Raw genomic sequence first — 24,007 nt, 5'->3', positions numbered from 1 at the left:
ATGTGTCACCTATAAGAGGATATAATCAGTTATATTAGTATAAAATCAATCCACTTTTTTAAAACAAAATCCTTATTGAAATTATATATGTTTGTATATGATTTTCTTAATTTTAAACATACATGTCTATCTTTTATATTCACATAAATAATATGAACATATACTAACAGGCTATGGGATGGATGTATATTAATGTAACATATAATATAAACAGACATACTAAAAATACATGTTTCCATTAGCTAGACATACATGTCAAAACACGATATATGGTTTCATATCTAAATTTTTACATACATAAGCTATGATTTTACCTCATATGTACACATATTTCATATATGGAAAATTCAACACATGTACATATATGTACATGTGAATGTAAATTCAGATATTATGCCATGGGGGTAATCTGGCCACACGTCTCCCCACTGGAGTGGGGGAATCTATGAAATAGTGCATTTCTATCTATGTACAGCACTAATGCAATTAGTAAAATCAGTCACACCAGGAATAGCTACACCGAGAATAGCTACGCAATTAATTCATAATACTATGTATGTATATATCTATATATCTATATATATATATATATATATATATAGAGAGAGAGAGAGAGAGAGAGAGAGAGAGAGAGAGAGACATGACAGTTGTGCAATTTAAAATGTGTGTGTCTTGTTTGAAGTGTGCAGGTTAATTAGGTTCCCTTGTGTCCCTTGTTGTTTTGTATATACATTGTTGCCCATAAAGTTGGAATAATTTTGTTTTCAGACACAATCCTCTGTTTATTCCTATTTAAATGCATCAGTAATCACTTTTGACCAGGTGCAATGATTACATTATGTGTCCCAATTACCCAGGTGAAATGAAATAAATCACACTGTCACAATTATTTCATGGAAAGAGGTAAAAAAATATTTTATTCCAACTTTCTGTGCAACAGTGTATAAGAGACAGAGAATCTTTCTATTCTTTTTACTTTATTTTGGTATTTATGATTGTGTATAATTGGTATCATTTATTTAGTTTTTAAAAGTTATGATAACCTGTTAGTTAGTTTGTGCAGAATAGTGTGTCTGTATTGTAGCTGGATGAGGGGGGACTGAAGGGGGTATTTGCCCAGGGCACCATACAAGCTAGAACCGCCACTGGAAGAAAACTCTGTTTTTCTGCTTAATTACTTTTTAACTTCTTCAAACTTTCATTCTTTCTGCTTCACTTGGATTTCGTGGTGTCTTTTATGATGAGAGGAAAGATTACTCTGAAAATAATATAAATAAAGAATATTTGTCTAATTAATTAAAAATAAGTAAAACCTTTAACAATTTGCAGGTCTTCTTGGCTTTAAAGCTCTGTCCTTTAGTAAATTGGACTGAGGAGCCTTCTACTGTATAGAATATTATGGTTGTATGAGGATTTGTGAGACCATCTGCACAGGGGCCACTTTACATCTGTTTAATTATTAACATGAGTGGTGATAAAAAAAAAATCATAAATCAATGATGAAACAATAACAATTCAGAGCTGAAGTGAAAAATATCAATAGCATTTAATCACCAAAGATATAAACATTTAAATATCTATTTTGTAATGTGACTGACAAAATCTTTACAAAGTTAACCTTCATCTTCTGCAGACTGCTTCACATCGTCTGTACAAAAATGAGGTGGCGTTGGAGACTGGCACAAAGAGAGGAAACTGTCCCGAGTAAACGACAACGTCAGCAAAACGAAAAGCAAAGTTACAGCAAAAACATTAACATTCTTATCTTTTGATACTCAGCAAATAAAATGACATAGACATACAGTAAATATATATATTTTTGTTTGTTTTGCAGATTTTCTTGTAAACTGCTTATTGTGCCCACACAAGCTTCAATCACATTCAGTTCCTTTCTGCTCAATACAAATATTCTTCACAATACCCAAATAAATCAATCATAACTAAAATAATACATATATAAATTAAATAAGCAACATTTAAATCTATTTTATAAACAAAGTTCATTAATCCCCACACATGCCACTGCCTTGTTTGGTTGTTGTACAGCCTTTAAATGCATAAATCATTATCAGCGTTTTTATGTCACTTGGAGACATTTTTCATAAGTAAATGACAAAAGTTTGATCAGGCAGTATGTTGCTCATAACTCTTAACATCTCTGTGCTTTTTACTTGCGGCAAAACACCTAAGTTGCAAACACTGACAGTTATTGTAGGCTTCACTGAAGTCAAACTTTCAGCTTCATTTGTTTACACACAGCAAAGAGCTCTGAGGCCTCCACATCACCCGAAATATCCACAGAGGGCGCCATCGCGTCTCCCCAGAGTGATGGAGAGCTGGATGCGGACAGGAATGTAAAATATCCATCAGGCTATGTACACAAATCTGTAAATCGTCCAAAATATCATGCAAATAAATACTGATAATTTAAAACAAAACTACAACACTGACCTCAACAGTAGTAATATATTGTAGGCTATAAAGAGTTCCACAAAATGTCTTTCCGTCAATGTACAACAGTGTTGTTTGAATAATGCAATATGACCCGACTGCAGGTCTCAGAGTAAAAGCTTTTTTTTTGTTGTTGTTAGTTTTTTGTTGCAGTGGGTTTTTTTTATTTTTTAACTGAGGTCTCCAAACAGTGTTGAGCTTTAATCTGTTTCTCCAGGTCCCCACCATGCTGGGGTACAGTAGAGAAGCACAACAGTAGGTATACTGTACATAAACATTCACTCGTTTCCTAATGGAAAAGTACATGTTTCCAACAGGCTTCAAATACAGAATATACAGTGTGCAGATGGGACGAAGTAGAAACCTATGAAAATGGACAGTGTCTGTGCTTTGATTCAAGGCTGAACCACAGTGTAGAGAGAAACGACACGAAGCAGAAGGGCAGCAGGGTTTGTTCTCATCGCATCGACAAACATCTGTCCATGAGAAGGCAGGAGGGGAGGCCAGCTGCTCAACACACTTCTGTTGTGCTCTTTAAAAATCTAAGTTCATGAAGAGCATTTTTTTTTAATATATAATCGCTGACCAAGGAGTCCATTTAGAGTTGAACCATAGCAACCCTTGAAATTCAAGTGTGTCTGTCACATGGCCTGCAGGATGAACTTCCACAGCTAAGAACCAAATGTTCCTGCCATCCAAAACAAGTGCAACAAGGCACTGCAGGGTGGAGCACCCTGGCAGACGGGGGGGGGGGGAAATAGCATTTTACAAATATTTTGTCAGAAAAGCTTTTTAAAAATATCTCCCACTAACTCTGTAACCAGAGTGAGGGGCTGATAAGTCACTGTGGGAAAATGTTTTCAGGGTTTTATCATGCATAACTCTTTATGGATACACTTTGAGGTCACAAAGTCTCTACCACTGTCAGTCTTTGTTGCTTTAAAGTGGTTTAAAGTCCTCCTCCACTCAAAATAGATTTTCTTGCTTTTACCTAGATGTTTGACCTCCACTGTGAAGAATGATGTATGTGCGGAGTTCGACATTAGAAGGCAGTTTTCACATTTCACAAACATCTTTTGAAGAGGGAAAATTTCATTCTTTGTAAATCAGACTTTAACATGTGTGTACACAAGCATGATTTGTGACATCATAATTAGTTTGGGGCCAATAATCAATAATCAACTCCCTCCAGTGTCATGTGGAAACTTGGATCCTCCAATGCACATATATTGAGAACAGACTTAATAGTAAAGTAGGAGATGACTTGTGTCCAGCAGTTAAACTTTTGAAGCAAAAAAGATTTGCATTTTCTAAGAATCAGGATTTTTTGATGAGGAAGAACAATTTGTTTCTGTATGTCTTACGTGTTTTTAAACATCTTTAAAAAGATTGTTTGTCATATTAAACTATAAATGGAGTTTGGTAAAATAAATAAATAAAGATTTAAAAAAAACAAAAAAAAACAACTTGTAGCTCATGTAGTAATGAGCCCATACATTCAGCACTGGGCAGACAGCTCACTGTGACTAAACTGGTAAGTCTTACAGCTCCATCATGTTATAAAAAGTTGAATCAGACATCGCTGTGAAGACGAGGTATGCATGATAAAATGAAAATATTCTACCACAGAGAATCATCACTTTCAATGAGACATCAGGGGAATCTCAACTCAGGGTCAAAAAGCATCACATACTAATAATATATTGGTAACACCGAAAGCTGTTCAGAAGCTACATTCCCCATACAGAAGCATACATAAGTGCATAAATTCAGATTTGACAAATAGTGATGATACAAGATACAAAAACAGGGACAAAGAGCTTCCCATCAATCAAACAACAAACACATTTAAAAACATGTCGGCCACACACAGACGTCTGCACATTGTGTGCTATAGGACTACACAGATAACACTGCATTTGAATTACTCTTCATTTGATCACAAACCAAATATCACTGCTAGAATAAAGTATCCAATTATAATAGAATTATTGCATTAAACACTGCGCAGTTTCACCTGCTCTTAAATATTATAGTCAATTGAGGATGCACTTCTACTCAAAATCAATGAATGTTTGATGATTTTGGTCTTCTGTTTGATTTTTACATCTTTTAACAACCTCTTACTGGAACTGACTGGAAGCACTTCAAGATCATACCCCGCATCTGTGGAAGCATTTCAACAACACAAACCCTGACTTAAACAATCTTTGTATCACAATTAAACTACATGGATGTTTTATCACTGATGTGTGTCATGAAAAGTCACAAAATCTTGCTGAAGGTCTAACACTGGTATAACTCATCATACTGGCTTTTCTGATCTGTTGTCTCATGTGTCAAAGTGCTCTGAGAAAATAATTTTAGGAGAAAAAAAAAAAAAACTCTTCTCAATCATCTAACTTCTGTCAGAAATTCTGTCTGTTGGATTTAAAGAGATTTAAGAGACAAAAATGGCAGCAAGAAATCATTCTGGGTCACATATGATACAATTTATAATACTGAAATTGTCTTGGCAAAGGTCAGAGGTGGACTGAAAGACACTGAAGTGAATGTGAGGTTCAGGCCCGGATCTACTATTGACTAGAAACAGCTCTACGTGCATTACTCCTTTATGTACAGCAACCGTTACCAGGACCCCACATGCAAAAGAAAACAGGAGTAGATAATTCATTTTAAGCCAACAAAAGCTAAAGTTGCCACAAGCAGTGTCTGAGCGAACTACAGGTGGGAGTTTGAACCCTAAAGCTAAACCAGCAGCCAATTCTGTCTATTTATTGTCTATTTATTTACATGCTCATGCTGCAGCAGTTATCTCAATGTGTGGTGTGCACATGTAAAATTGTCATTTGTGGAAATGCCGAGGACTGCTTTACCCAGGAGTTGTACTGTATGAAAACTTTAAATCCATACCAACAAAAATTTAAATAAATTACAGCAGATTCAGAGTTGTTTAACAATACTATACAATCAAAGATCTAAAAACTCAGAATAATGTCTCATGAAAGCAGTTGAATCACTCAACTGTGAAATCCTCTGAATAAAAACCAGGCGTGTCCAGCTTTGTATTTAAATGTAGACCATTTAGTATGCTACTGTCTTTGGGTGTATTGTTGTGGTTGCTTGTACTTTACTGAAGTATTTCCACTTTATGCTATTTAAAAAGGTACCATGTGGAGTTTCCGACCACTCGTAGAGCCATGCTTTTGTAAGTGGGCCCTAGTTTTGAACTGCGCATGTAAACAGAAGCTTTAACTGCACAGAGCACTTTTAATTATTCAACTTCACTATATTGTAGAGAAAAATATTGGACTTTTTACTCCACTACATAATTGACAGAAGTTCTTACTTCTCATTTTACGATTTTACACAGAAAATTTTATTAAATAGATTGTTACAGACATAATACTCAGCAGTGTATAAAGTAGTGAAAATTAGCTCCATCTTGACGAGTTACAACATCAAAATGCTGCTTCCATATTAATATGTTAGGGACTATTTTATTTATTTTTAAATTTTGACTTTTACCTGATACAAAGTATTCCTACGGTATGTTATGATAACCTCCCTTCAGTACATCTATTCCAGCAGGTTGCTTATTTATTGGCCTATTAAAAGTATATTTAGGCTGCCTCCCTGACTTTTTGCGTGATTGATTATGTGGCTGAGCCCATGTGCAAAAAATTTCAAACATGCTTGTCCTAGTGTAAGTAGCATGCACACTCAACACATTCTTTACCTATATTTTGCATTTAAGCCCTCAAACACCAACAAATGCATATGCAATAAGGCAAAAAAATAACAAAGAGCTGATCCAGGTACTTTTTTACCACTAGCACAATGCATCGTGTGCTTTTTGTAGATTAAAAAAAAAGAAAAAAAGAAAAAGGATTTTGCAGTTGCTGTTTGATCTGACCTTCAGTAGATCCGAGCCTTAACCCAAAGAGATGAAAGATGTTTGCACGTGTCAGAGATGAAAGAGAGGCAGAATAAGCTGAATAAAGAGAAGGACTCCTATGGAGGACTCCAGAGAATGACCCCGTCCACACTCTGACGTGTTTTCCTGCAAAGAGAGTCAACAATAAATCCTCTTTTCCAGAGCAAATGGAGCAGTAGCACTTGTGGTTGTTTGCACTTCATATATGGAATCTGTGCCTCAGCCTTCAGCATGCTATGGAACATTTCATCGACAGAAAAGCTTATTTTTCAAGCATATAAATTACAGTAGTGATTATTATCACACAAAGAATAATCTAGCACAGAGACAATAGTAAGGATTAAGACACAGAGCAGCCAAACTAGAGTAGATAAATAGAGTTTTGGTTACTCTCCAAGTTTCAGGAAACTTTATGAAATTCTGTTTGTAAGTTAGTCTGTGCTTTATTAGCTTGCAGACTAGCTATCTTGGTTGACAGCTGACTTCTGCCACATAAGCATTAGCTAACTAAGCTGAGCTCATTAATGTAGTTCCTTTAAAAAAAAAAAAAAAAAAAAAAAAAAAAAAAATTACTACAGCATGTTCATCACCATATAAAAATGAGATGTAACATTCATAGATTTATCTATATTGAGTCAGATAATGTTTTTGTTTTTTTCCAGGAACTACATAAATGATTTTCAGGTTTTCCAAATGTGTAGCTACAAACCATGATAGCTAAGTAGAGAGTCACTAACAAAAGGAGTTTCATAAAAGGTTGGGAGGACACAGATCTCTGAGTGGCAGAGGTTATCAGGATAACAAAAAACAAACAGCAAACACACTGACATTTTCGGCGGGTAAAATGAAGTTATTCTTCATGTGATAAAAATTTCTCTACAAAATATCATTTATATGCTTGGAAAACATATATTTCTATGGACAGGTGTTTTCTGTTGTTTTGTAGCAGGTAGGCTAAATAATAGAAACACATCTCTGTATGATGCAACAGTTCAACAGCACCACAGTCTACATCGTGCTCCAAAATTATCATGGAGATGAATCAAAACATCTCTAAAACAGCTCTCAATAAAAACTGAACATTATAACCTTGATGTAGAAGGATTTATTGCAGGATTGTTGTATTCGTTTTAGCGAGTTGTTCCTAATAACTTGTCAATCAAGTGAACATACTTACTAAGGCACTGTAGTCAAAGCAGGAAGTCGGGCCTTTACGATATCGTGCGTTGCTCAGTACTTCACACGGATTCTCCTCCTGAACTGTTGGTTTTTACTTAAGGGAGGTAACAGTAACAGTGGACTCAACCGGCCGCACAAGATGGATGAACTTTCCACCCTCAGCACAGATTAAAGCACCACAGAGGGTGTGAGCACAGAAAGGATACACTCCGTCCTCACCTGGGTCAATCTCTCGATCTCACAGGAGCTGCAGGGAAGCGTCTCAGCAACAACAAAGAGCAGGTTGGTGTTTTCTATCCGCTTCGCGTGGAACAGCCTACAGGAGACAGTGATGGATATTTAGCTGATTCCATATGTACAGTGCATGTCTGAGGGCACACTGCTAACATATTCTGCTGACGCTCCAGAAAACACACCGTGAGCAGTTTCCACAGTCCTGCAGCACGTTGTAGGAGTTGGTGGTGTTTGTGAAGTAGAACTGGCTCTGGATGGTCACACAGCTGCTTTCTTTTGTCTCAAAACCTTCAACTAGGACATCGTCTAAAAGGCAAACACACACATAAACTCAGTATTTTATGTGGCATTTGTGAAACATTCCTAAAGCTCATAATTTTAGTTTTAGCAGTTGTTGTTGTATTTTGGTTTACATTCGTTTTCACACAGATTTTATGTACATATTCATCCTAAAGTTGTTGTTGTTTCCTGGTGCAAGAACACTGTTGTTGAGTCCTAATTTACTGGGGACATTAAAAATAAGGAAATAAGGAAAAATAAGGCCAAAATGCAAATAAACTGCTGTATATACTTGGAACACTGATTTTTGATTGATTACACATATTTTTGTGGATTTTGCTTTTTAAAATAAATCTATTTATTATCCTTTTATAATCAAACTAAAAGCAATTAATCCATCACTTCATGCAGATATTTCCACACACACACACACACACACACAGAGATTGAGTTGATGCTTAACCTTGGTAGAGCAAGCTGTTGTAGGCCAGTCCATACAGTAGCTGCTGGACCACAGACCTGAAATAGTTGTCACATTGCACCTTGTTAAAGAAAAGTATGTTCTGGAAACATCAATAAATTAGAGTTTAACACATGTCATGTGCTACATTGACACTGAGCTGAAAATAGTCGAGCATGGACCGGTAGCTGCCAAGCATGAAAAAAAAAATTCCTTCCTGGTTTCATGTGCAGAAGTCTGGACACAGTTAAGATTGTTGGCAGCTCACATGCTCCTGGTGCCATTTGATTTGCAGTAAACAAAGTCTCACCATGCCACTGTGGACGTCCACCAGGCCAAGCTGAGGATGTCAGCAATGGACGGCTGCAGACACAGAGTATAGTAAGAGATCAAAGCAGATGTTAAACTGTCCCATAGTCTAAAATCTGCAGTCCGTCTCTTACCACAAAGATGCCTCTCGGTGCTGCACCGGTGTGGCTGCTGCTGACTGGTTCACATGCAGACTGGTAGTGAAAAGACTGACGGCGGGAGAAAATAGAGTTGTTGTAGAGCGCGTGCATCAGATAAGGGTCCACATCACCAAAGAAAAGACCGATCTGTGATGGAATGAAAGAAAGGAAAGACAGGTATATTTGGGGAAACAGCATCACATGGTGGTTTAACATAAAGTTTATTACTGGTTTCCATTTGTTTCATTCTCCTCCTGGGAATTCAGCTGAGCTGAATATTTTATTGATCCAGTGGAGAGACATGATACAAACATGCAACACTTCATCGTCTATCATGAAAACAAAAATGTGTCTGGGTTTATCAAAACCCCAAAAACCAATTCACTAAAAATCTGAAGGAAGAAAAAAACATCCAAGGACATACCTTTTTCCAGTGATCTCTCTGATTGGACATAACCAGAAACCCACCATCATCAATGAGATAGCAGAGGAGGTCCTACAGACAACAGAACAACACAGTTAACATAGCAGCATCTTTACCTGTTTAGTATATCATTGAAGAGCAGCAGAAAATCTCAGGATAAAGGTTGGCATGACATCACTAGAGAGAAAACAGCAGATTGTGAAACTGAAAATTCAATATCTTAACACATGCTGCAGGATATTTATTAACAGTAAATGGATATTTAATATTGCAAAAAACAACTTTCTAATTTATAATTTTTATAGAAAAGAATTTTTATAAAAAGTGATTATTTCTGTATATTTGCCCAAAGTTTTCTATTTATTTAACGTCACAACAGAATAAGGCAAATCGCTGATCTAATATCAAGGTTCCAGGACTGAAGAGGATTTTTGAGATAAATTAGTATGTGTGAAAAGCTGTTGAAATAATCTCACCTCATAGATTTTTTTTTCTTGCTTTTTTATGCCTTTTTAAAGAAAATACAATTTTAGGCCTCAATATTTGACCAAAACACTTGTTAAGAAGTTGTTTCCACAGGGTAATATCGTCCACAGTCTCACAACCTGAAACATCCTCACCCTCTTAATCGTCCATACATACAGGCAGCTGTGGATTGTATAATTTGCACTGGAGATGTGAGCATTTACAAGGGCTCCTTTTATCTGTGAGTTGACTGCCTGAATAGGACCCTCAGTAAAAAACAGCTAAACCTCTAAATTTAAACTAATTTGCCACAGTCCAGTGGTTGTGTTAATATGAGAGTAAAATAAATGAGACAAAAAGGTTCTTACATCAGTGTTCACTTCACAGTCCATTTCGCAACTTCTGGATGGTCCGCACTGTTTAACAAAATGTGTAATGAGACAATGTCACTTTTGTTGAAGTAAATTCAGTTTTCTTTGGGTGATTAATGATTATAAGTAAAACAGTGACATTGTGGTGAACCTTGTGCGAGCCCTGACGACTGTCTGACACGTTGCTGGCCAGGATCTTAAACTTGTCGACCCATGCTTCCATGTCCAGCTTCACTCCAACCACTGAATGATGAGATGCACAGCAGCAGACCAAAAACAGTAACAAGGAGGCAGCGCAGAAGTAGCTGAAATATACTTTTGATAATGCTGAGAACCCCACATTGCTCAATATACCACATCAAGTTGTGACTTTCCACGTGAAAGTGTTTTTCTTACCTGCGGGTTTGAGCAGTTTGCCTCCTAAATTAACCTCTACAGCGGAACTGACCAGAATTCCAAGAGTGCCGTTTTCTGCACCTACAGGGTCGTCCAAAGCTGTTCATGAACAAAACGTGCAATTAAAAAGCTGATGACAACTTACAGTCGTATGTCACAAGCGAATAAATGCTGAATTTATCATTTTGAGTTCAGGTTTAACTGAAATTAACCATCATTTTGCAGTTACTCACAGGATCTGGGTGGAGCTCTGAACATGTAACCTCTGTTGTCGAGGCTCCGTCTATAGTAATTTGAATTAAAGGGTTCAGGATCTTCCTCCCATAATTCAGCAGCTCTGTTGTACAAACACAACACAAATCATTAAATGTTATATGGAAAAAAAATAGATAGAATATTTGTGAGATTTCTCTGTGTGAATTTTTAAGTATATCAATCTTACTCACATGTTGGGGAAAACTCGCGTTATTCCACCATCTGTGGATGCAAACACAGCCAGGAAGCCGTACCTGTAAGAATCAGTTTTGACTTAGAAAATTCAGTGTTTTGCATGATGTGTCTCTTTCTCAGAGGCACATTTTTTTGCCACGGTAGATGGTGTGTAAATACACTGTACAGAGCAACAACAAGCTCACTCACGAATTCAGGTCCTTGTTCTTCCATACACGAGAGGCCAGCTGCCCAATAATCCTAGAATCCAAAATCAGGTTGTGGATGAGGCTTTGGTCACCTGAGACAAAAAGACAAGCAGATAATCTCATTGGTGTATCTGCGGTGCGGCAGATAAACTACTGCTGAAAGCGGTTAGAGCACATGTAACTCACACTCATCAGATTCTGGAGAAATATCCAGAATGAGCGAAAGGAAGTTCTGCAAAAACTGGGTGTTGTTGTCAGAAAGGTGCAGACGCTTGCAGTACTCCCTGCAGAGGGAGAACATAAATAAATAATGATGTTTTCTTTACTAACAGACAGAAGAAAGAGTGAAATGAAGAGAGGGAAGGGAGAGATCAGAGTCACCGTGGAGCTAGAAACACATGTCCTGATGATTCAAAGGAGCTGGGCAGCAGCGACTGCATATCTGTAACACAGAGAGGTGATGTTATATTTTTCATCTCATCTATTGTATATCTTACTTCTCTATATAAAAACAGATATGTGAGAGCGCTGCCTCGCTGGTACTCACACTGGAGCTGCAGCATCACATCACTCAGGTCTGCCTGGATGTAGTAATCATTGTAGGGGGGTAGTACCAAGCCAAGACTGCAAGGGGCAGCATCCCAACAGGAAGGCGCATGAATGAGGAGAGACAGGGAGAGGAAGGGTCTTATGAGTGAATCCATCCCTGTGTGCAGCACTCACCAGGGCACAGCTGATCGGGTATTATTTATAATGCATAACATCGCGGCCACTCACCTGTAATCTGTGCCGTTGATAGGAGTCCAGGTGTAACCCCTGTATACCTCATCAATGTAATTCTATAGTAAAAGAGTTATTTCAATACTCAGTCAAAGTAAACAGGCTACAGGTTACCCAATTTTACTTTAACATGTGTGCAATGTCGTTTTGTGGAGGTGTGACTGTGATTTTTTTGCAACCTGGGTTTTAATATTGCAGTTTTTCCCATCTTATATAAGCAATGATACATTTCACTGTCTGCTGAGCCCACAGAACACAACCCTCATAGATTCAATTAACATAATCTGTGATGATATCTTTTAATATAGGCGCTAACACTGATGACACTGATGCAGCGTTTTCTTTACACCAATAACATTTATAAACACAACAAATGGAAGACAAATGGGTTTATATTTTCAACTTCGAACGGTAGAAAAAAGTGATAGTTACAATATGTTTTTACACCAACATGGACTACAACAGCTAGTGAATGGATCACGTGGTGAGAGTGTTACACAGTTACCTTTACCACTTGTTTGGAAATGAAAGCATAGTGAGAGTTAAAAATGATTTCTCCAAATGTATCATAACTTACTCCACATAGAGTTGTGTGCAGTGCTCAGTAAAGTAGGACAAAGGTGACTTAGAAGCAGCTCTGCAGTGATTAATATTTCAGCTTTAAACTTTTGGAATTTTACATTTTGTTAAACAGCATTGTAAATCTATAAAAGTATGTGGTGTCACCAGGTCTACTTAATGGTAACCAGCTGTATTGTAACTGAGACATCTAGGCCAATACTGCAACAATAAGAGGTTACCCCAGATTAGACCTGATAAATAAACGCTGTTTGATATGTCACTGAACTCTACATGAGAGCTACAGTCAGACTAAAGAGGTGAAATATGAAAAGCTTTTCAAAAGAAAAATTACGTGCCTCGTCAATCGACTTGATCAGTGTTTTGACCTGCATGTCCCCTGGTCTTCCATCAATCATTTGTCGGCGGATCTAGAGCATGAAAACACAGTGTTATAAGTTATAAGTTACCTGCACAGGACCCTGCGGACTGGTATGCAGATTGTCCCGAGGCAGATAATGTTGCTCACCGGCCCAGGAATAAATTTGAACATGAGCTTAACAAACAGCATGGAACAAAAAACGCCTGAAACTTTTTCGGTTCCACTTGGCACTAAGTGCTCACCTCCTCTTTGTTGGTGTCCTCCACCTCTGCGTCTAGGAAGTCCAGCGTCACAGGTTCAGGGAGGTTCACAAGCTGAAAGGAGTGAGTGCGAAAAAGACATTTACATTAGAGTCACATCGCATGTAAAACAGGTGAAATAGCATGCTGATCATCAATGAACTGTAGTCAATCTGTACCCAGTTTAAATTGACCTCTAATGGCTATTCCCACTGGTTCTCAAAACAACTATCCACAGTGTAAATTTAATGCTTTTTGCCAGGTTAAATATAGATCACCTTTGGTTGGAGGTTAGGATGTAGGAGAAGATATCCATTTGGATCAATGGCAAATATGTATCCGTTGGCTCCAAGCTGTTTAGGAGACAAAAAATGAGACATAATGTGTGATACTGTGTTTGTATTGTCCATTAAAAATAAAAATGAGGAAATGTGTGACTGATAGTGGTGCTAATGGGATGTACATACATTGTAGCGTGGCGTCAGTCGCTTTATCTCATCAAGATGCACGTCAACTCCCATGACACCTAATATCAGCTGATTCTGGTAAGACAACAGCAGCAATACATTTAAATAGGAATAGGAATAGTTCAGGATTTAGGAAATACCTTGATACCACTCTTAGAGCTCTATGGTAAGTATGAAGCAAAGTTGGTTATTTCGGCTTAGCTTATCTTATCTTAGTTTAGTTTGGCTAATAGTCCAGCAAATAACCTGTGTCATTTTTTCCCTCTTCTTTCCTCTTTATGCTAGGTTAAGCTAACTGGTGGTTTAAAATTTACTGTACAGTAATGAGTAGTATCAGTCTTTTTATCTAATTGTTAGAAAATATTGAAATATTCCTCTAAAGGTTGCCATTAAGTATTCTGTCATATTACACAACAGAGCTAAATCCTGCCTTTGAAATGTTGCATTAGCAAACAGAGAAAGTGACCGTAACCTGCAATATGTCAATATGTAATAATGTAATATGTAATAACATAAAAACACTCAGCCTGACATGTTACTACCAGTTACCTGTGAGTTTCCATCCATGGTGAGATTAAATACAGGCAAAGTCCCAGTTACTACCATGCCAAGACCCTGCAGGTTCAAATGACAAACCCCAAATAATATAAATCATGAACTTTTCAGTGTGTGCAATGCGTTTACTATGTTTGATAAAAATCCACCCAATGGAGTCTCACCAATGCATCCTGATACACATTGGTCCACTGAACCTGTTTGGCATCGCTGCCTGCCAGAACCATGGGGCGCCCCAGCACATCGAGGTACTCCTGACAAAACAGAAGAGATACGTGACCGGCTTGAACTTTAAAAACAAACCAACATCTGCAGGGTGTGAGAATGGGCGTGCAAATAAATGGAAGTAGAGGTAGATGTCTACAAAGTGAGTGAGCGCCACAAGGAGAACTAGAAACAGTGAACGGGGATCAGCTGTGTCAGAGGCACTAGACAAACCCACCTGGGTGTTAATCCTTATAGCACAGATGGAACGGATCTCAAAATAGTAACCTGGCAAGCAACAGAGAAAAAAGACAAACAGAGAGAGAAAAAGAGAGAGAAAAAGAGCAAGTGTGAGCGATGCTATTAGAAAAAAACAGAGTGGTGCTCATAAATATTCCAGATTTTACTAGATGCTACTAGACCCAGTGACTCAGCCACTTAAATCCCACAGACAGGAAGCTTAAACAGGAATACCACTCACTTTTAAAACTGAGGTATCTGTGTTTGTACAGTTCAGTCAAGACCATTAGATCAGATTATCTCAAATCAGGATTTTTAAATGTAAGATCTGGAAGTAAGTGCACAGCCACTCCGATTACAATTTTGGTATTTTTGGCGTCAAAATCGTGACATCACTTTGCTCTTATTCTTACAATTAAGAAGAAGTGCCAAATGTTCCCAAATATAAAGAATTGCTCTCAGCTCCAAAGTAATTTAATAATAAGGTCTCTCCTGTTAAAAATTACAAATTAAACAGATTATTAATAGATAAACGTGCCATTCATTTTTTAAGGAAATGTTTTATTTTTAGGTTGACCCCTTTCTGCTTTGTAAAAACAGCAACAATTAATTATTAATTATATATATATATATACCAAATAGCATATCTAATATTGTCATCATAACTATAGGAGGAAACCTACTATACAATATAATATAATACAATACAATGTTCTTCTTGATGTTAATCATTACAAGGTTTGCATGAAACTGAGATGACTGATGTGATGCAGCCATCACACATCACCTTTGTAGGCCTGCTATTGGCCGACTCAGGGCTTGACAGAGGGCATTTTGGGTAGTTATTATTGTAGTTCTTAATCTACAACACTGCACCTCTTCTGCAGTCAGGAGTGAAGAATAGACTGAGACTATGTTAAAATTAAATTTACATTAACTTCTTTATACAAAGTGTCTGTCTGATATTTTACTACAAATTAAATATATAATACAAAGTTCAATCAAATGTTTATTCATAAGTATTATTATTAATTAATAAACACAAATTGTCTGATAAAATGATGTGGGCCATAGTCTTTAACAGTCAACAACACAGAATACCAAATAACTGCATGTGCCATCATCGGCTGTGAAGCTGACTTATTGTAGGAACTGATCTGGGGTCAGTGAAGCCTCGGATAAAAAAATGTTCCCCCTCAGCTTAAATCCAGCCAGTCATGTCAGAATAATAGCAAAACCTGCATGCAAAACTAAAACACTGTATAAACAAAGGGCAACTCTTTCAGTATTCTCTGTGTCAGTAAGTCAGTGCCCCTGCACGAGCAACAACAATCCTCACAAACACGAGTTCTTCTGGAAAGATCTCTCAGTTGACAGCACATCTGATCTGCATGAACATAACTGACCTCTGCGTGAGCGAACAGAGTATGGACACTGGACTGCTCATAGGCCCATTAGTAGGATCAGTGTATGTACATTTGGCTCAGTGATTTATTTATTTATTTATTTATTTATTTATTTATTAAGTGCACTTCTAGGCTTCAATTAATCAATATAAAGTAATAAAGTGATAAACTCTTCTATAGTATGGACTGATAGAGTGGGCCTATTATGGGAATGAATGAAGAGATAAAGAAATACATGTGCTCAATTTACTGCTGATACTTTACATGTGGCAGGAAAGCACAGCCAATATGTATCACGGTTTTAAAGTCCAACTTATAACAACGATCCAGTGTGGACTCAGCACAAAAAGTAAGGACTCTTTCATTTGCTTTATTATTTTGGAGTGTTGCAAATGAATTACAGACTGCAGACTTACCCTCTGAAAACCCTCTGGAGTCTCCTTTTTTGTGATAAAGGGGCAATTGCATCCGTATTGTGTAGTTTTCCTAATTTACTGCAGTGATACCCAACCACGGCAAGTTGTAGCCCAGGGGAACTTCTGCGGTTGCCAGAGGGTAAGTGAAAAGCTCAACTAATTAACAAAACTCAACTAAAAAACTGTAAATGTGATTTGAATAAATAAACATACATTATAATGAGGAAAATAAACAGCCAAATAGGATTATGAATGATCTTAAATAAATAGAATAAGCAGTAAGAAGCCAGTCAACCTGAGAGCATGGAAACTAGTTGGCATGTTTAAACATAGCTTGAAGTGACGAATAAACTGTTGAAACTAATAGCTTAAAGTAATAGATAAATGGTAATAAACTGCCCAAAGCAGCATTTAAGCTGTATGAGAGTTTTTTATAAGTAATACTGTCAAATAACATCCAGTTTATAATCCACTGATACGAACATATTTGGAACATGACAGGGGGTGTTGATGACAGGGTACTTGAGCTCATCTAGCAGGACTATGGGGTTAGAGCAGACAGAAAAGGCTGGGAATCACTGCTGTATAGTATGTGATATTAGCAATAAAGTAAAATGAATGAATTACAAAGAAAATTCAGCTCACCTTTATTGGTGCATGCAATCCATTGTAAAGGAGTGACATCATAGTTGTGTTGACCCACAGAAAAGGTGAATACTCGAACCTTAGGGGGGGGCAAATAGAGCAAATTAAACACAAGTTTTCAGAGGGCAATTAAGACACCACAATAGATCCTGGTAAAGCACTGGAGGTGAAAGAATCAGAAGAAACCAACCGTTTTGTTGGGCCAGTTGTATTGCATGAAGACGTCCTGAGCTCTGTCCTCCCCTCCATCAGTAAACAGCATGATTATTTTATTGCAGTTAGCCCGGGGTACATTTGTCTTCTGAAAGAAAGAAAATGAGTTTGGAGGATACAGTTAAACAGTGTGTGAAGACATTGGTATTAACATAATCTAAACCAATATGTCAGTTACATTTAACAGCTGGTTGAAGGCAAAATGAAATCCAGACTTGTAGTCAGTGGTGCCTTTAGCCTGCATCTGCTGCACTGCATCCTTGAAGATCTTTTTGTTGCGCACATTAGCCTGGACGAGATGTTTGAAGCAAGGAACCACGGCCTCGGCCTTCTCATTGAACTGAAACACAACGAGAGACACGGACAGGGTTAAAATATATATATATATATATATATATATATATATAAGACTTCAAAATTAAGGAAACAAGTAGAAGATAGAGAGATCAGTGATAATGGTAAGTGTAGCAGACACTAACCCTGGCCACGTTGACATAGTCGTCATCAGACAAAGTGTCCAGCATTTCCATCACGGACGCTTTGATCAGTTTTAGGGTGAGTCCGCTGACACTACCGCTCCTGAGGAAACACGCAAGCATCACCCCAATCACATGCTTAAATACACACACAGGAATACAGCAAAGAGTTTACATATGCATAGGTCTGAAAAATTATAGTAGTGCATGTTTCAGTTCAGCAGAGTATTTACTAACACTGAAGTTGTATATGAGCTCAGTGCAAAAACCCTCCACGATGGAGGATACATGAGGACATATTGAGTCAACAAAAAGATCAGCGGTTAAATTTTAAAATCCCTTCAGAATTATATAAAAAAAATTAAAAAATCATCAATCAAATTTACCAAAGATTTTTTGGCCAACTCTGTTACTGCCTAAACAGATTTTAAAATATAAGCTCTACCTATTTCAAAAGTACAGTAACTCCTTCTATTACAATGCACACTCTCTCTCCCTCGAGTGCCTGACTAAAGTCCTCAGTAGTATTGATGTTACAGATGTTCACTCACACACACAGTTTCCCCTGCAGCAGTGATTAACCAGTTTTGATAAATCCTTTTCAGTAGCCATTTGATTGTATTTCCATTCCCTCCTGCTGTATTTTTCAGTCCACAGAGGAACGCACTACTGTGCAGTTTGCATAAACCCAAACACAATTTTCAGCAGCGCTGCTAAAATTACAAGCACAAAAACCCTGGTGTGAATGAATTCAAATAGATTTTGTGTTTTTGGCCTGTGGTTTACTCAGCAGTATTCCTTCACTGCGGGTGAACATATGGGGTTAGAAAATGTTCATTGTTCCTTACTTATTGTTTCCTATTTTTACTTGAGTACACGGCTGCCTGATTGGCAAGCTTGACGCATACTTTATGTGGTGAGCAAACAAACATGTTTCATGTTGATCATTCGTAAGGGTTTCTCTCCTATGTTCCTCATTCCACTGAATAATAGGATTAACCTTGGAAAGAGGGCTAATGAAAAACCCTTTATCAACAAAATGAATAGCAAACATGGGGACAGTCCAGTATGGTGACAACAACAGATTGCTGCACTCGACCATGGCCATGAGTCTGAATACACTCAGCAGAGCACGCTCTCACACAGGAAAGAAAACTTGTCTGATCATGTTGAAGATTAAAGCAATAATTTGACATTTTGGCGGCGAATGTGCTTATTTGTTTTCTGACAGAGAGTTAGATGGGAAGGACGTACTATTCTTTTAAATAGTCAACTTCAATAAAGGTCATGTCGCCTTAAATTGTGTATCCACTATATGTTGTAACACTCCTTTGTTCTAGTGTCTTCTCGTTTAGTTTAGTTAAGTTATTTTCCAACAAGATAAACAAGAATCAAAACAGGACCGAAAAGGTATAGGCTGAAGCCTTAGCTTATTTCACCTACCCTTTTTACATTAATTCTTTTGTCAGCTCCCTTTAAATTTATAATTTATTTTAAATTAAAATTATATTTGTCTCTGAATCATTTCTAACTTAATCATTGGGCTGTCTGCACATGATAAGCAGGATGAGCTGCAGAGCGTGTGCCAGGTGCATTGTTTTCCTACAACACAACAACTTTAGTCCAGCCTCTCTCTTCAGTACTGAAGGCCAAATAGCACCAAGAGCCCAAAGACGCTGCCTACGTGTGTGAAGCAACAACATAAATGGTCTGTTCAATTGTTAGTGAGAAAGAAGAAAGAAATCACAAATAGATTTCAACAGCAGTTAATTATTTAAAACTGCGAGGAAAGAAAAAGGTTTTTATGTTCCTTGGTTCACAGCAGTAGTAGAAGCTTCACACAAATACTGTATTTATGCCAGTATACCCACATTTAAGCAAATTACTAAAGGCAAGAGAATTCCCAACTTATCTTTCTCAAACATCATTAATTACTTACACATCAACAAGAATGACCATATCTTTAGGGGATGAGGCGCCCTGGATGTACCTGTGACAAAGGAAAAGAGAGGATACACAATTTCAACCCTCTACATTCAGTGCACATGTGAAAAGCCAACAATAGCAAATGCAGCAGCAGCATACTGTACCAGGGCCTCCTCCTGACATCATACAGGTCGATTTTATCAGGTGCTTTCCAAGGTGTCGCTGTAAAAGTAAAAGAAAATGTAAATTTGAATTAGGCTTTGTTCAATTATTTTAAAAATAACACACAAAATTCCCTCTTAATATTCCACATTGAAACGTGCCTGGATAGTAGCGGGTGACGCCCGTCGCACTCCCGAACGCTTGCCACAGCAGTGACGGATCCTCCCGGCTGTTCTCCATGAAGACTTTCTCCAGCGCCTGCGTCCAGTTCAACTCATTCAGAATGACTGGAGCTGATGGGAAAAGAATCCGACATGAAAGACGCAATAAAATATGTAAAATTAGTTAAATTAAATCATAAGTATTTGATATCATTACAAGGTGCAGTGGAAAAGAACAAAGGAATAGTAAGAGAACCACTTGCCTCCTTTATAAATATCTGTGGGAATCTGAACAGCTGTGTATGAATAGTTGACATTGTTTTTGAAGTTTGGATCATAAACAAACTCCAGCTTGATGTGTGATGGGTTTTCCACCTCTCCTTCTCCATCCATGGAATACTATATGACAACAACAGAAACCATTTCACATGTATTTCATTGCTTTAAATTGCCTTATAATATAAAAATATATTTCAAATCAGACACATTTGATAAATAACATAAAAAAATTTAAAAAAATCTTCCTTCTGCTGGAAAGCCTCAATAAGTATAAAAAAAGCAGAGGAACCTGGTTATTTGTCCCTTACTCACATAATCCAGCTCAGCTTTAGAGTCATAATAAGCCATGTCCAGCTCCTGGAGGAAAACAGACGCAGATATGACAACCATGAAACAATATGAGGACAGATAATCACTTGTATGTAGGTCACGTCACCTACTAGACATAGAGAGGGTACAGATTCAGGGTTGCATCTAAAGATTATTTTGATTAATGATAACAGTGCTCACTAACACCTTTTTTGTTTTTCTTTAATTCACCTTTTTATCTTCAAACATAGACATAATGCACATTTTCTTTCAGAATAACCAAATCTATTCACAAACAAAGATGCATTTGATGTGAATCGTTACAGAAAAAAATCTACGATGGATTACAGGAATGTAGAGGTTAGGTTCTGCCTGGAAAAATCCAATTACATAATACATTTAACTGTAATTTTAAAAAAGGTGTCAAATGTGACAGCTCATTACAGAACAGTAATCCAATCAGTCAAATCTGTAACCGACAGGAAATCGTGGATTAAAATAGCATAAAACCCAGAAATTACATAGGAGAAAATGGATGCAGTGCAACGACAAACCTCAAGGTCAAACAAAGTCACTAACCTTTCTGACTTTATATTGGTCAAGGGTACTAGTGATAACATTTCAAAAGACTGGGAGACAAACAAACACATGTTGCTTGGACTGCATCACACAAAGAGGAGCTACAACTGTGCATCACAGCTCATTGTCTCACAAGAACCAGGAGTACTGATGTTGATTGGCAGCAAGTAGACCACTGTAGACCATTCAATTTATGAAATGTTAACAAAAGACAAAGCAGTTTCTCATCAAGAATGCTCACATAAGTTTCAAAAAATCTATTTTACCTCATTAATATGTAAATTCATGCAACCAGGCACACCAAAGTGTAATTATATAATCTATTTCATATGGGGTAGCTGTGGTGTAAGTATGACGTTTCTGCTCATGTGTTGTTCTTGAGTTATTGTGTTCACAAGAAAAATCTGTTTCATCCTTTAAGAGCCAAGCAGCTGATTAATTAACAAAGATTTTTCACACCAAAAATGTTTGTTTTTGCAAACTACATATCTGTCGTCAGTTTGAACTTGTTAGCTTTAAGTGTTAATTAGTTACAGCAATTCTTGAGAAATCTGTGTTCACTCCTTAACATACTAATTGATAAAAGATGCTCCAAAATCTAATCAGATCATCTATGCCATGCCTGTGGTGTTAGAATGAGGTTTTTACTATGAAGAGAAACAGAAGCCGGCATGATGACATAATATCCTGCATACCATGTAGCGTGGCGGCAGGACATAAGAACATAATGATACAAAATAGAGAAAAGCAGCAAATTGCCCCATTTGCAAATCTGTAACTACCAAATGTTTGCCATTGTTTTCTGCTCCATACTGTCACATTATGAATCAGTAGACAGGCTGTAGGGCCCGGGCAGAGCTCAGCCATCTGTTAGTCTTAGTTTTTGCCGAGACTCAACATACTTCAGAATAATCGTGACATCTATTCAAAGGCTGATATTTCTCTATTTTTGGGTCTGTTCTGATTATCAAATCATATCTCCTAAGAAGACCTCAGCCTATATCAGAATTCAACTAAACATTACAACTTTCCCTTCTGTCTGCTGTGTTTTTGCTGCTACTTATACAGATCTCCTTTTTCTCCGTGGAGTACAGATCTGACACAACCAGACATTATCAGCCAGTGCTCTTTATCAGTCAGTCCAAAGAAGTGACATTTCTAATCCTGCATGTGAACCTCTCCCGAGAGCTCTGTTTCTTTAGATCTGAGCCTGTGAGAACTGCTTCAGTACTCTGCCAAATATTTCACCTGTTTAATGTGATAAGATGTATCACTTTATTCTGCGAGAGATGTTTGGATTGAATGTTCAGTCTTACTCTCGGAATCGGCAGCTGATATAACAATCTCACCGCAATCTTCGTTTAGTTAGCTGTTGTGATTTAATCTCTAACTGAGGTCATTTTATTTGTGAAGACATTCATAAAATCAGCCGTATTGAATGAAGACCTTTCAGGTCAATTTTCATATACAGAAATAATTGAAATCAATAGATCACTGGAAGGAAGGAAATCAAATTAAAAGCTTATAGCATGGTTGACAGTGTTATGACATACACACAGTTTTCAAATAATGGGATAAAACATGAAAAACCACCAGTGTAGTCCTCTAAAATGAAAGGGGGGGGGGGGGTCAGTGCCTCCGAGGAGGATGTGAGAGGATGAGGTTAACCCTGTCTCATTTTGTTGGGCGTATGAAGCAGGCCGAGTGGAAAAGTGGAATGCCACTGTGTGTAGGACTCAACAGAACCGCACGGCTGAGTGCACCCAGTCATCTGTTTCACCCAGCCAAACGCTCAGGGATCTGCTCAGCTGACTGGTGTAAATGTTCTTTCATTCTCAAGTCGCCGCTTAGAGCCACAGCGCTCCGAGACAAGCCCATCTGGTTTGAATTTACATCTTTTGATTGACAGAGGAGTAAAAGGTTAACGTGATGTCTTCATTCTAAAATTATCCTATACTACAATTTTGTAAAGAAATACAGACAAAATCCTTAATAAAAATAATATAAAAAATAATTAATATTGTTGCGAACCGAGGTCACTGTTGTATATCTACAGTAGATGTATCAGTGACTAAAGCATTGTCTATAGTAAACCATGATAGTGAATTTAAAACAACAGTGGTTAAAAGATCACACAGCAAACAATATCATTCTACTTCCTTGACATTTTCCCACTGACGACCAAACTGTGTTACTGTAGATCACCTCGAGTTCAGATCCACTACAGACATGAAGAAACAGCAAAATGTGTTGAAGAAACCTTCAACAAGAAAGACGGGACATGACCGATCAACGAATAAAAAGACAGATGCACTGACAGATGCAATGAACCACCAACGCTGCAACGAACTGTCTGGGCTTAAAGTGATGACCTAACATAGACAAATGGAGGTTTTTGGGTTTAAATGCAGTTTACATGGAACACAGCGATAAGAAGGGTCAATAATGGTAATCAGATGAAGGATCGTGCTGTATGGCCCTCAGCAGTGTTACCACTCAAATCGTATGTACGGTTTTCAAGTCTTACCTTGATCCCATCCTGCCATAGATGCTCTCGCTGGAGCCGCTCTGCTTCACTGGCTAACCTCTAAATGTCGAAAAGAGAGAATCGTTAGAGGAGAAAGTTTAATGACGTGTCTTGTCTCAGTAGGGACGAACACTGTGACAGAGTGTGGGTTCCTCCGAGACAGACCTGGGATTACTGGTATTTGTAAATTGCATTTTCTT

The 24,007-nt window shown here is 37.6% G+C and overlaps 1 protein-coding gene across 1 annotated transcript in view; it reads right to left on the bottom strand.

Moving 5' to 3' along the window:
• Positions 1 to 1,522: 1,522 nt before the first annotated feature.
• Positions 1,523 to 24,007, bottom strand: part of LOC111660766 (voltage-dependent calcium channel subunit alpha-2/delta-2-like) — a 37,910-nt gene continuing 15,425 nt past the window's right edge. Inside the window, exons 4-38 of the mRNA XM_023414157.2 lie at positions 23,808 to 23,867; positions 20,705 to 20,749; positions 20,377 to 20,512; positions 20,114 to 20,245; positions 19,955 to 20,012; positions 19,804 to 19,854; positions 17,868 to 17,967; positions 17,567 to 17,728; positions 17,366 to 17,476; positions 17,176 to 17,254; positions 14,707 to 14,756; positions 14,429 to 14,518; positions 14,259 to 14,324; positions 13,710 to 13,784; positions 13,521 to 13,595; positions 13,246 to 13,317; positions 12,981 to 13,052; positions 12,061 to 12,122; positions 11,831 to 11,907; positions 11,665 to 11,725; positions 11,470 to 11,567; positions 11,285 to 11,375; positions 11,092 to 11,154; positions 10,879 to 10,982; positions 10,646 to 10,744; positions 10,401 to 10,492; positions 10,247 to 10,294; positions 9,414 to 9,485; positions 8,984 to 9,136; positions 8,851 to 8,903; positions 8,544 to 8,599; positions 7,984 to 8,107; positions 7,774 to 7,883; positions 7,566 to 7,648; positions 1,523 to 6,514 (exon numbers count right to left, since the gene is read on the bottom strand). Of these exons, the coding sequence (XP_023269925.1) occupies positions 6,419 to 6,514; positions 7,566 to 7,648; positions 7,774 to 7,883; positions 7,984 to 8,107; positions 8,544 to 8,599; positions 8,851 to 8,903; positions 8,984 to 9,136; positions 9,414 to 9,485; positions 10,247 to 10,294; positions 10,401 to 10,492; positions 10,646 to 10,744; positions 10,879 to 10,982; positions 11,092 to 11,154; positions 11,285 to 11,375; positions 11,470 to 11,567; positions 11,665 to 11,725; positions 11,831 to 11,907; positions 12,061 to 12,122; positions 12,981 to 13,052; positions 13,246 to 13,317; positions 13,521 to 13,595; positions 13,710 to 13,784; positions 14,259 to 14,324; positions 14,429 to 14,518; positions 14,707 to 14,756; positions 17,176 to 17,254; positions 17,366 to 17,476; positions 17,567 to 17,728; positions 17,868 to 17,967; positions 19,804 to 19,854; positions 19,955 to 20,012; positions 20,114 to 20,245; positions 20,377 to 20,512; positions 20,705 to 20,749; positions 23,808 to 23,867 (2,976 nt within the window). The 3' untranslated portion in view covers positions 1,523 to 6,418. The remainder of the gene's footprint in view (positions 6,515 to 7,565; positions 7,649 to 7,773; positions 7,884 to 7,983; positions 8,108 to 8,543; positions 8,600 to 8,850; positions 8,904 to 8,983; positions 9,137 to 9,413; positions 9,486 to 10,246; positions 10,295 to 10,400; positions 10,493 to 10,645; positions 10,745 to 10,878; positions 10,983 to 11,091; positions 11,155 to 11,284; positions 11,376 to 11,469; positions 11,568 to 11,664; positions 11,726 to 11,830; positions 11,908 to 12,060; positions 12,123 to 12,980; positions 13,053 to 13,245; positions 13,318 to 13,520; positions 13,596 to 13,709; positions 13,785 to 14,258; positions 14,325 to 14,428; positions 14,519 to 14,706; positions 14,757 to 17,175; positions 17,255 to 17,365; positions 17,477 to 17,566; positions 17,729 to 17,867; positions 17,968 to 19,803; positions 19,855 to 19,954; positions 20,013 to 20,113; positions 20,246 to 20,376; positions 20,513 to 20,704; positions 20,750 to 23,807; positions 23,868 to 24,007) is intronic.

Source organism: Seriola lalandi, unplaced genomic scaffold (assembly GCF_002814215.2).
Source record: "Seriola lalandi dorsalis isolate HSWRI2012SDOR001 ecotype SW California unplaced genomic scaffold, Sedor1 jcf7180002054522, whole genome shotgun sequence".
NCBI classification, from domain to species: Eukaryota; Metazoa; Chordata; class Actinopteri; order Carangiformes; family Carangidae; genus Seriola; species Seriola lalandi.
This window is presented reverse-complemented; position numbering and strand designations above follow the sequence as displayed.